The following is a 12687-nucleotide window of genomic DNA, read 5'->3' on the forward strand; positions in this document are numbered from 1 at the left end:
CATGCACTGTAAACCTATCTTAGACCTTAATGTATTCTCTCCTAGTCTGATCCCACCTAATACCGTTCTATTACCTGCTCTAGTGCTATCTGTCTCTCCCGATCCTTTGTGCACCTTGTTTCTCTTTTCCAATGCTACATCCTGGTGCCCAGCCCCTGCCAAATTAGGTTAAAGTAACAGGACTTTTGGATGGAACAGGCATTTGTAAGAGCTTCACAGTGAAATTTTATACATGGATGAAGCAAATCTCAGTTCACAGCTTGGATCTTAACAAAAACTAAAGGCATGAGATAATCCTTCAGTACTTATTTCAGGCTATAGGTTCCTGAGGACTGAGCTGTCAATCATCCCTGATCAAAGACACATTAGCAGGGGATATTGCATATCATGGTATCGAGCAGATGATCATTGGTTGTCCGGGTCTCTCATACTGCTGTTGTCTTCACCAAGTACCATTTAGTTAGCACCTAGCACAAAACCCAGTTAACAGACCAGCTTCGCTGGCCTGGGTCCCACAGATATTTTTAAGATGAAATTCAACTTCTGCAGTAGCTCAAGGTGTGTGATAGTGAACCAGCCACCTGTTTTACACTCCGCCCACCCGGACAGGAAAGGTATTCGGGCGGCGTGTAAAGCAGGCGGCTAATTCGCGATCGCCCGTTTCCCGCTACTGCTGAAGTTGAACTTTGTGTTCCAGCCTCAATTAAAATATTTGGTAGGGAAGGATAGCTTTGATTGACATAGATTTACATAGATTTACATAGAATGTACAGCCCCAAAACAGGCCATTCGGCCCAACTGGTCCATGCCAGTGTTTATGGTCCACACGAGCCTCCTCCCTCCCTACTTCATCTTATCCTATCAGCATATCCTTCTATTCCTTTCTCCCTCGTATTTATCTAGCTTCCCTGTAAATGCGTCTATGCTATTCGCCTCAATTACTCCTTGCGGTAGCGAGTTCCACATTCTCACCACTCTCTGGGTAAAGAAGTTTGTCCTGAATTCCCTATTGGATTTATTAGTGACTTATTTTATTATTATGACCCCTAGTTCTGGTCTCCCCTGCAAGTGGAAACATCTTCTCTACGTCTACCCAATCAAACCCTTTCATAATCTTTAATTGTTACAGATGCGTTCAGTGTTGTAACTTGGAGTTGAGTTTCACTTTTTTTACTGAGAACACAAGCTGAAGAAAATTGGCAGGAAATTGGACATGAATTTAGATTTGAGGTTAGGATCAGATCAGCCATGATCTTATTAAATGGCGGAGCAGGTTCGAAGGGCCGATTGGCCTACTCCTGCTCCTATTTCTTATGTTCTTATTTTCTTAAGAGTGAAGGTGGACAGTGCTGGACAGCACCGAGGGTGAACAGGAGAGAGGATGTGCTAAATCGGGGAGCAGTGACAGAGGACAGACAGGGAGCAGGACAGCACCCAGGGTGAACGGGATAGACGGTGTGCTAAATCGGGGAGCAGTGACAGAGGGAAAACAGACAGACAGGGTGCAGGACAGCACCGAGAGTGAACAGGAGAGAGGGTGTGCTAAATCAGGGAGCAGTGACAGAGGACAGACAGATAGGGTGCAGGACAGCACCGAGAGTGAACAGGAGAGAGGATGTGCTAAATCAGGGAGCAGTGACAGAGGACAGACAGATAGGATGCAGGACAGCACCGAGAGTGAACAGGAGAGAGGATGTGCTAAATCGGGGAGCAGTGACAGAGGGAAAACAGACAGACAGGGTGCAGGACAGCACCGAGAGTGAACAGGAGAGAGGATGTGCTAAATCGGGGAGCAGTGACAGAGGTCAGACAGACAGGGTGCAGGACAGCACCGAGAGTGAACAGGAGAGAGGATGTGCTAAATCGGGGAGCAGTGACAGAGGACAGACAGACAGGGTGCAGGACAGCACCGAGAGTGAACAGGAGAGAGGATGTGCTAAATCAGGGAGCAGTGACAGAGGGAAAACAGACAGACAGGGTGCAGGACAGCACCGAGAGTGAACAGGAGAGAGGGTGTGCTAAATCGGGGAGCAGTGACAGAGGACAGACAGGGAGCAGGACAGCACCCAGGGTGAACGGGATAGACGGTGTGCTAAATCGGGGAGCAGTGACAGAGGGAAAACAGACAGACAGGGTGCAGGACAGCACCGAGAGTGAACAGGAGAGAGGATGTGCTAAATCAGGGAGCAGTGACAGAGGACAGACAGATAGGGTGCAGGACAGCACCGAGAGTGAACAGGAGAGAGGATGTGCTAAATCGGGGAGCAGTGACAGAGGGAAAACAGACAGGGTGCAGGACAGCACCGAGAGTGAACAGGAGAGAGGGTGTGCTAAATCGGGGAGCAGTGACAGAGGGAAAACAGACAGACAGGGTGCAGGACAGCACCGAGAGTGAACAGGAGAGAGGATGTGCTAAATCAGGGAGCAGTGACAGAGGACAGACAGACAGGGTGCAGGACAGCACCGAGAGTGAACAGGAGAGAGGATGTGCTAAATCGGGGAGCAGTGACAGAGGGAAAACAGACAGGGTGCAGGACAGCACCGAGAGTGAACAGGAGAGAGGGTGTGCTAAATCGGGGAGCAGTGACAGAGGGAAAACAGACAGACAGGGTGCAGGACAGCACCGAGCTGTGAACAGGAGAGAGGATGTGCTAAATCGGGGAGCAGTGACAGAGGGAAAACAGACAGGGTGCAGGACAGCACCGAGAGTGAACAGGAGAGAGGATGTGCTAAATCGGGGAGCAGTGACAGAGGGAAAACAGACAGACAGGGTGCAGGACAGCACCGAGAGTGAACAGGAGAGAGGATGTGCTAAATCGGGGAGCAGTGACAGAGGACAGACAGACAGGGTGCAGGACAGCACCGAGAGTGAACAGGAGAGAGGATGTGCTAAATCGGGGAGCAGTGACAGAGGACAGACAGACAGGATGCAGGACAGCACCGAGAGTGAACAGGAGAGAGGATGTGCTAAATCGGGGAGCAGTGACAGAGGGAAAACAGACAGACAGGGTGCAGGACAGCACCGAGAGTGAACAGGAGAGAGGATGTGCTAAATCGGGGAGCAGTGACAGAGGTCAGACAGACAGGGTGCAGGACAGCACCGAGAGTGAACAGGAGAGAGGATGTGCTAAATCGGGGAGCAGTGACAGAGGACAGACAGACAGGGTGCAGGACAGCACCGAGAGTGAACAGGAGAGAGGATGTGCTAAATCAGGGAGCAGTGACAGAGGGAAAACAGACAGACAGGGTGCAGGACAGCACCGAGAGTGAACAGGAGAGAGGGTGTGCTAAATCGGGGAGCAGTGACAGAGGACAGACAGGGAGCAGGACAGCACCCAGGGTGAACGGGATAGACGGTGTGCTAAATCGGGGAGCAGTGACAGAGGGAAAACAGACAGACAGGGTGCAGGACAGCACCGAGAGTGAACAGGAGAGAGGATGTGCTAAATCGGGGAGCAGTGACAGAGGGAAAACAGACAGACAGGGTGCAGGACAGCACCGAGAGTGAACAGGAGAGAGGATGTGCTAAATCGGGGAGCAGTGACAGAGGACAGACAGACAGGGTGCAGGACAGCACCGAGAGTGAACAGGAGAGAGGATGTGCTAAATCGGGGAGCAGTGAGAGGACAGACAGACAGGGTGCAGGACAGCACCGAGAGTGAACAGGAGAGAGGATGTGCTAAATCAGGGAGCAGTGACAGAGGTCAGACAGACAGGGTGCAGGACAGCACCGAGAGTGAACAGGAGAGAGGGTGTGCTAAATCGGGGAGCAGTGACAGAGGACAGACAGACAGGGTGCTGGACAGCACCGAGAGTGAACAGGAGAGAGGATGTGCTAAATCGGGGAGCAGTGACAGAGGTCAGAAAGGAAGCAGGCAACCAACTCCAGACACTGGAACATCCCACACGGGATGAAGCAGTGTCTATGAGAGTGACACAGATACTATATCTGGTGACCCAAAATGATGCTCCCCTAGTAATTGTTACTTCCCCTGGCTGGAGAGTCTAGAACGAGGGGGCATAGTTTTAGGATAAGGGGTCGGCCATTTAAGACTGAGGTGAGGAATTTCTTCACTCAGAGGGTGATGAATCTTTGGAATCCTCTACCCCAGAGGGCTGTGGATACTCAGTCATTGAGTATATTCAAGGCTGAGATAGATTTTTGGACTCCAGGGGAATCAAGGGATATGGGGATTGGGCAGGAAAGTGGAGTTGAGGTCGAAGATTAGCCATGATCTTATTGAATGGTGGAGCAGGCTCGAGGGGCCGTACGGCCAACTCCTGCTCCTATTCTTATGTTCTATGTTCTTAATGCGCCAGGGGACAAACTTAGGGGTGCTTTTTTATTTGTTCTTGGGATGTGATTGATGCTGACAAGACAATATTTATTGCCCATCCCTGGTTGTCCGGAGATCATTGAGTCACCAATGTAGTGTGAGGGTGGAGTTATGTGTGGCGGGTTCCCTTCCCTGAAGGACATTACTTGGATTTTAAACAATAATCCGGCAGCTTTCATGGTTATTTTTCAGGTCTCCAAAAATTACCAGAATATTGTGCCATGATGTGTTTGGAAGTCATAACCTCTGGGCTACTAGTCCTGAATAATATGCACCAGCCCCCTGCCAGGGAATTTAACCATAACTCAGCGGCGATGAGTGAGTCGCAATCACGCTCCAATCCGGCACATGTTGGTAGTGTGTTACCAAGTCACCTCACACCCTTTCTCCCTTTTCCTGCTCAGAAACACAGCCCACATTCTCTTCTTGGCAACATTACTGCCTGATCGTTGAGTGAGTTTTCCTCCAATGCTTCCCCCGACAGTAACCAACCACGAATTAGAAGAATCGATTAATCGGGGGAAACAGAGCGTCCTGTCTCCTGATTTCCCATTTTATAAATATCAGTGGTGTTGAGACCAGAGGTTGACCTGATTGTGATTTTTTAAGAGGTCCATTCTCAGGGCAACATTAAAGGTTTATGTACTTGTTAAACCAGGGTGTGGGATTGAGCTCTGTGCCCTGGTAACCCACTGCAGACCAGGAGAAACATCTTATGCTCTCAGCCATACCAGCACAAACCAAGGAATGGAATTATAGTTTGTAATGGTCTCACTTTACCCTTACAGCATTCAGGGCTGAACTAAAGAAAGACGCCCTTGAGACTGATGAGCAAGTTGGCGATGAGACAGAGACCATTGATGTCCCCGTGGTAGACGCCCCGGCAACAGACGCCCCGGCGACAGACGCCCCTGCGACAGACGCCCCTGCGGCAGAAGCCCCTGCGGCAGACGCCCCTGCGGCAGACGCTCCTCAGACAGACGCCCCTGAGGCAGACGCCCCTGAGGCAGACGCCCCTCAGACAGACGCCCCTGAGGCAGAGGCCCCTGAGGCAGAGGCCCCTGAGGCAGACGCTCCTGAGGAAGATGCCCCTGAACCAGATGCTCCTGCATTGCTTGTCAGTTCAGCGGATGAAGTTGAGGCAGGGGCCCCGTCTGAAGAGAAGGATGACTGAAACTGTGGAGAGAGGACAGAGCCATGCACAAAGAGCCTGGGCGGAGACCACCACCAATTACAGAAAGACACTCGCCCACAGGCTCAAAATACTGAATGATTCACATCATCATCAAAATATACACAACACAAAGAAAAGAAGCAGTGACTGGCTCTGCTGATTGCCACTCGAAGATGTTTTTAACAAGGAGAGTATGTTTCCTGGTTGAGGTGTGCACATTGTGTGATTTATCATTCCATATAAATTTATTTCCTCAAAAATAAATGTTGGATATAAAGGTTGTTCGAAATTTTTCATCGTCATTGCAAAAAAACCCCACTCCATTATAAATGCTACTCACAATGAATAGACTCAGCCTTCTTATGGTGATAGCTTGTTGTCACTGCAATGTGGAAAAGACTGGAAGAGAGATGGTACTGAGTCCACGAAAGACATTTGCATTTGACCCAACTATATTTTTTAGAACCAGTCTGAGGTGGACATTAAGAGTTACTGAACTCAGTTACAACCAGGGAATGAGAATGAGGTCAGCGCAGGGTCTTCATCACCCTATCTGAAAAGCAGCAAACAAAAGGTCACTCAACTTAATATCGGCAGCTCCCCCTTCCTTATTGTACGGATGTTCACCCCTGGGAGCTGGGTTCGAGTCCAGCCTAGACAGAGGGATGAAAGCCCATCGTGCCTGTGCCGGCTCTCTGAAAGAGCTCTCCAATTAGTCCCACTTTTCTGCTCTTTCCCCATAGCCCTGCAATTTTTCTTCATCAAGTGTTTATCTAATTCTCTTTTGAAAGTTACTATTGAATCTGCTTCCAACGTCCTTTCAGGCAGCGCGTTCCAGATCATAACAACTCGCTGCGTAGAAAAAATTCTCATCTCACCTCTGGCTCTTTTGCCAATTACCTTAAACCTGTCTCCTCTGGTTACCGGCCCTCCTGCCCGTAAAAACAGATTCTCCTTATTTACTCTATCAAATCTCTTCATTTGCTGCTTTTCAGATAAAAAAAACTAGGCCTGTCAGTCTAACATCTGTTGTGGGGAAGTTATTGGATTCTATAATTAAGGATCACAGTGTGACTGAGCAGTTAGAGAAATGTGAGCTGGTTAGAGGGAGCCAACATGGATTTGTAAAGGACAGGTCATGTCTAATGAACCTAATTGAATTTTTTGAGAAAGTAATTAAAGTAGTAACAGGGGTATGTCTATGGGCGTAGTCTATATGGACTTCCAGAAATGTGGAAAATTGCCCAGGTATGTCCTGTCCACAAAAAGCAGGACAAATCCAATCCGGCCAATTACCGCCCCATCAGTCTACTCTCAATCATCAGCAAAGTGATGGAAGGTGTCATCGACAGCGCTATCAAGCGGCACTTACTCACCAATAACCTGCTCACCGATGCTCAGTTTGGGTTCCACCAGGACCACTCGGCTCCAGACCTCATTACAGGCTTGGTCCAAACATGGACAAAAGAGCTGAATTCCAGAGGTGAGGTGAGAGTAACTGCCCTTGACATCAAGGCAGCATTTAACAGAGTGTGGCACCAAGGAGCCCTGGTAAAATTGAAATCAATGGAAATCAGGGGGAAAACTCTCCAGTGGTTGGAGTCATACCTAGCACAAAGGAAGATAGTAGTGGTTGTTGGAGGCCAATCATCTCAGCCCCAGGATATTGCTGCAGGAGTTCCTCAGGGCAGTGTCTTAGGCCCAACCATCTTCAGCTGCTTCATCAATGACCTTCCCTCCATCATAAGGTCAGAAATGGGGATGTTCGCTGATGATTGCACAGTGTTCAGCTCCATTCGCAACCCCTCAGATAATGAAGCAGTCCGTGCCCGCATGCAGCAAGACCTGGACAACATCCAGGCTTGGGCTGATAAGTGGCAAGTAACATTCGTGCCAGACAAGTGCCAGGCAATGACCATCTCCAACAAGGGAGAATCTAACCACCTCCCCTTGACATTCAACGGCATTACCAGCGCCAAATCCCCCACCATCAACATCCTGGGGGTCACTATTGACCAGAAACTTAACTGGATCAGCCATATAAATACTGTGGCTATGAGAGCAGGTCAGAGGCTGGGTATTCTGCGGCGAGTGACTCACTTCCTGACTCCCCAAAGCCTTTCCACCATCTACAAGGCACAAGTCAGGAGTGTGATGGAATACTCTCCACTTGCCTGGATGAGTGCAGCGCCAGCAACACTCAAGAAGCTCGACACCATCCAGGACAAAGCAGCCCGCTTGATTGGCACCCCATCCACCACCCTAAACATTCACTCCCTTCACCACCGGTGCACCGAGGCTGCAGTGTGTACCATCCACAGGATGCACTGCAGCAACTCGCCAAGGCTTCTTCGACAGCACCTCCCAAACCCGCGACCTCTACCACCTAGAGGGACAAGGGCAGCAGGCACATGGGAACAACACCACCTGCACATTCCCCTCCAAGTCACACACCATCCCAACTTGGAAATATATCGCCGTTCCTTCATCGTCGCTGGGTCAAAATCCTGGAACTCCCTAACAGCACTGTGGGAGAACCTTCACCAAACGGACTGCAGCGGTTCAAGAAGGTGGCTCACCACCACCTTCTCAAGGGCAATAAGGGATGGGCAATAAATGCTGGCCTTGCCACGACGCCCACATCCCATGAACGAATTAAAAAAAGGCATTTGATAAGGTTCCACATAAGAGACTGTTAGCTAAAATTGAAGCTCATGGAATTGAAGGCAAATTATTGATCTGGTCAGGGGATTGGCTAGGCGGTAGAAGACAGAGAGTAGGCATAATGGGTATGTGCTCGAATTGGAAGGAATTGACTAGTGGTGTCCCACAAGGATCTGTGCTGGTGCCTCAGATAGTCACTATAGTTATTAATGATTTAGATAACACAATAGAGAGCCATATATCCAGGTTTGCCAATGACACAAAGATCGGTAGCATAGTAAGTAGTGTAGACGGAAGCATAAAATTACAAAGAGATATTGATAGATTAAGTGAGTGGGCAAAACTGTGGCAGATGGATTTCAATGCTGGTAAGTGTGCGGTCATACAAACTGGACCAAAAAAGGATCGATCATAGTATTTTTGAAATGGTGAAAAGTCTGGGAAACTATGGCTTGATGTTTGACGGTGGGGTCATGGTCCAGGGGGAGATAGGAGGAGGTGTCGGAGAATTGGCGTTCAGCCTCCGCAAGGTAGAGGTCTGTTCGCCACACAACAACAATGCTGCCCTTGTCAGCAGGTTTAATGGCAATGTCAGGGTTTGACCTGAGAGAACAGAGTGCAGCGAGTTCAGAGGGAGGTAGGTTAGAGTGAATGAGGGGAGTAGAGAAATTGAGACGGCCGATGTCACGTTGGCAGTTCCCAATGAAAAGATCGAGAGGGTAAGAGGCCAGAGAGGGGGGGACCAGATGGAACAAGAGTTCTGAAGACAGGAGAAAGGGTCCGCTGTGCCGGGGGAAGACTCCTGGCCAAAGAAGTGGGCACGGGAGGTGAAGGCAATGGAAGAACAGCTCAGCATCATGTTGAGCTGGAGATTCATTGAGGTGGAGGCGTAAGGGAATGAAGCTGAGGCCTTTGCTGAGGACTGATTGTTCGGGGTCGGAGAGGGGAAGGTCAGAGGGGATAATGAAAACACGATAAAGGGTGAGATTGGAGGGAGGGATGGGGTCAGAGGAAAGTGAAGGGGAGAGAGGATCAGGAGGGGTGTTGGTATCTAAGAGTTGTTGAAGCTTGTGGTCCTTGACAACTGAGAGGAAGAAAAAAATAAGTTCATTGATAAAGCGCCAAATGAGATGGAACCGCGGACCAGGACAACTCTGGAGTAGTGTGAGTCGGTGCTCCTGAAGAGAGAGCGTGCATGTGGTGACACGTGGTGTTAAGCATGGCTCTCAGGAAGGGAGAGCAGTGGTTCAAGGAGCGCTGAATATCATGGAGATATCTGTAATCATGGGTGGATCCGAAACATAAAGGGTGCAATTTAAGCCACCTCCAGCGCGATGCCAAAACCAAACACATCTTCGGCTCAGCATTCCGAAGGGACCGTTCCCTCCACGACACCCTGGTCCACTCTTCCACCACCCCCATCACCCGCTCTCCTCCCCACGGCACCTTCCCGTGCGAGCGCAGGAGATGCAACACCTGCCCCTTTTACTTCCTCCCTTCCCACCGTCCAGGGCCCCAAACACTCCTTCCAGATGAAACAGCAATTTATTTGTACTTCTTTCAATTTAGTTATACTGTATTCGCTGCTCACAATGCGGTCTCCTCTACATTGGGGAAACCAAACGCAGACTGGGTGATCGCTTTGCTGAACACCTCCGCTCAGTCCACAAGCGTGACCCTGACCTTCCGGTCACTTGCCATTTTAATTCTCCTTCCCACTCCCACTCTGACCTCTCTGTCCTCGGCCTCCTACACTGTTCCAGTGAAGCTCAATGGAAGCTCGAAGAACAGCACCTCAACAACAGCAATAACTTGCATTTATGTAGCGCATTTAACATGGTAAAATGTCCCCAGGTGCTTCACAGGAGCGTCATCAAACAAAATTTGATACTGAGCCACATAAGGATATATTAGGACAGGTGACCAAAAGCTAGGTCAAAAGTAGGTTTTAAGGAGTGTCTTAAAGGAGGAGAGAGAGGTAGAGAGGTTTAGGGAAGGAATTCCAGAGCTTAGGGCCGAGGCAGCTGAAGGCACGGCCGTCAATGGTGGAGCGATTAAAATCGGGGATGCGCAACAGGCAAGAATTGGAGGAGCGCAGAGATCTCAGAGGGTTGTACGGCTGCAGAAGGTTACAGAGATAGGGAGGGGGCGAGGCCATGGAGAGATTTGAACACGAGGATGAGAATTTTAAAATCAAGAGCTTCCCGTTCCGGGAACCAATGTAGGTCAGTGAGCATGGGGTGATGGGAGAACGGGACTTGGTGCGAATTAGGATACGGTCAGCAGAGTTCTGGTTGAGCTCAAGTTTATGGAGGGTGGAAGATGGGAGGTCAGCCAGGAGAGCATTGGAATGGTGGAGTCTAGAGGTAAACAAAGGCATGGATGAGGATTTCAGCAGCAGATGAGCTGAGGCAGGGACATAGAAAGACGATGTTATGGAGATGGAAATAGGTGGTCTTGGTGATGGAGCGGATATGTGGTCGGAATCTCATCTCAGGGTCAAATAGGAGGTTGAGGTTGTGAACGGTCTAGTTCAGCCTTAGACAGTAGCCAGGTAAACAAAGGGACGGAGTCGGTGGCTGGGGAACAGAGTTTGTGGCGAGGACCAAAGACAATGGCTTCAGTCTTCCCAATATTTCGTTGGAGGAAATTTTTGCTCATCCAGTACTGGATGTCGGACAAGCAGTGTGACAAATCAGCGACAGTGGAGGGATTGAGAGAGGTGGTGGTGAGGTAGAGCTGGAAGTCATCAACATAAAGATTGGTGGCATTGTAAGCAGTGTGGATGGAAACATAAAATCACAAAGCGATATTGATAGATTAGGTGAATGGGCAAAACTGTGGCAAATGGAATTCAATGTAGACAAATGTGAGGTCATCCACTTTGGATCAAAAAAGGATAGAGCAGGGTACTTTCTAAATGGTAAAAAGTTTAAAACAGTGGATGTCCAAAGGGACTTAAGGGTTCAGGTACAAAGATCATCGAAGTGTCATGAACAGGTGCAGAAAATAATCAAGAAGGCGAATGGAATGCTGGCCTTTATATCGAGAGGACTGGAGTACAAGGGGGCAGAAGTTATGCTGCAGCTATACAAAACCCTGGTTAGACCGCACCTGGAGTACTGGGAGCGGTTCTGGGCACAGCACCTTCGGAAGGACATATTGGCCTTGGAGGGAGTGCAGCGTAGGTTTACTAGAATGATACCCGGACTTCAAGGATTAAGTTACGAGGAGAGATTACACAAATTGGGGTTGTATTCTCTGGAGTTTAGAAGGTTAAGGGGTGATCTGATCAAAGTTTATAAGATATTAAGGGGAACGGATAGGGTGGATAGAGAGAAACTATTTCCGCTGGTTGGGGATTCTAGGAGTAGGGGGCACAGTCTAAAAATTAGAGCCAGACCTTTCAGGAGCGAGATTAGAAAACATTTCTACCACAAAGGGTGGTAGAAGTTTGGAACTCTCTTCCGCAAATGGCAATTGATACTAGCTCAATTGCTAAATTTAAATGTGAGATAGATAGCTTTTTGGCAACCAAAGGTATTAAGGGAAATGGGCCAAAGGCAGGTATATGGAGTTAGATCACAGATCAGCCATGATCTTATCAAATGGCGGAGCAGGCACGAGGGGCTGAATGGCCTACTCCTGTTCCTATGTTCCTACATGTGGAATCTGAAGTGTTTTCAGATGATGTCACCAAGGGGCAGCATGTAGATGGGAAATAGAAGGGGTTGGCCAAGGATAGATCCTTGGGGTCTCTAAAGGTAACGGTGTGGGAGTGGGAAGAGAAGCCATTGCAGGTGATTCTCCGGCTACGATTGGATAGGAATGGAACCAGGCGAGCGCAGTCCCACCCAGCTGGACGATGGAGGAGAGGCATTGGAGGAGAATAGTGTGGTCAACCGTGTCAAAGGCTGCAGACAAGTCGAGAAGGATGAGGAGGGTTAGTTTACCATTGTCACAGTCACATAGGATGTAATTTGTGTCTTTGATAAGGGCCGTTTCAGTACTGTGATAGGGGCAGAAACCTGACTGGAGGGATTCAAACATGGAGTTGCAGGAAAGATGGGCAGGGATTTAGGAGGTGACAACATGTTCAAGGACTTTGGAGAGGAAAGGGAGGTTGGAGATGGGGCGGTAGTTTGCAAGGACGGAGGGGTGAAGGGTGGATTTTTTGAGGAGGGGGTGATGACAGCAGATTTAATGGGGAGGGGGACAGTACCTGAGGAGAGGGAACTGTTAACAATATCAGCTAACATGGGGACCAAGAAGGGAAGTTGGGTGGTCAGCAGTTTGGTGGGAAAAGGGCAGGAGTTGGGTCTTACGGTCAAGATGAGCTCGGAGAGGGCGTGGAGAGGCATCTGCAATATTTTGCTTTTGAATAAAAATTATATAGCGCCTTCAAAGTATGAAAGCGTCCCAGCATTCACCCTACACTAGCAATGCAATTGAGGAATTAATTAAAAATGACTGTTCCCCTAATTAAACGAGCAGGTTTTGGAGTGGGGGCCT

The 12687-nt window shown here is 49.1% G+C and overlaps 1 protein-coding gene across 1 annotated transcript in view; it reads left to right on the forward strand.

The window, feature by feature from the left end:
- The window catches only part of rsph1 (radial spoke head component 1), a 37025-nt gene extending 31251 nt beyond the window's left edge, over positions 1-5774 (forward strand). Inside the window, exon 8 of the mRNA XM_067993403.1 lies at positions 5126-5774. Coding sequence (XP_067849504.1) covers positions 5126-5511 — 386 coding nt within the window. The 3' untranslated portion in view covers positions 5512-5774. The remainder of the gene's footprint in view (positions 1-5125) is intronic.
- The last annotated feature ends 6913 nt before the right edge of the window (positions 5775-12687 follow it).

This window comes from Heptranchias perlo, chromosome 11, assembly GCF_035084215.1.
Source record: "Heptranchias perlo isolate sHepPer1 chromosome 11, sHepPer1.hap1, whole genome shotgun sequence".
NCBI classification, from domain to species: Eukaryota; Metazoa; Chordata; class Chondrichthyes; order Hexanchiformes; family Hexanchidae; genus Heptranchias; species Heptranchias perlo.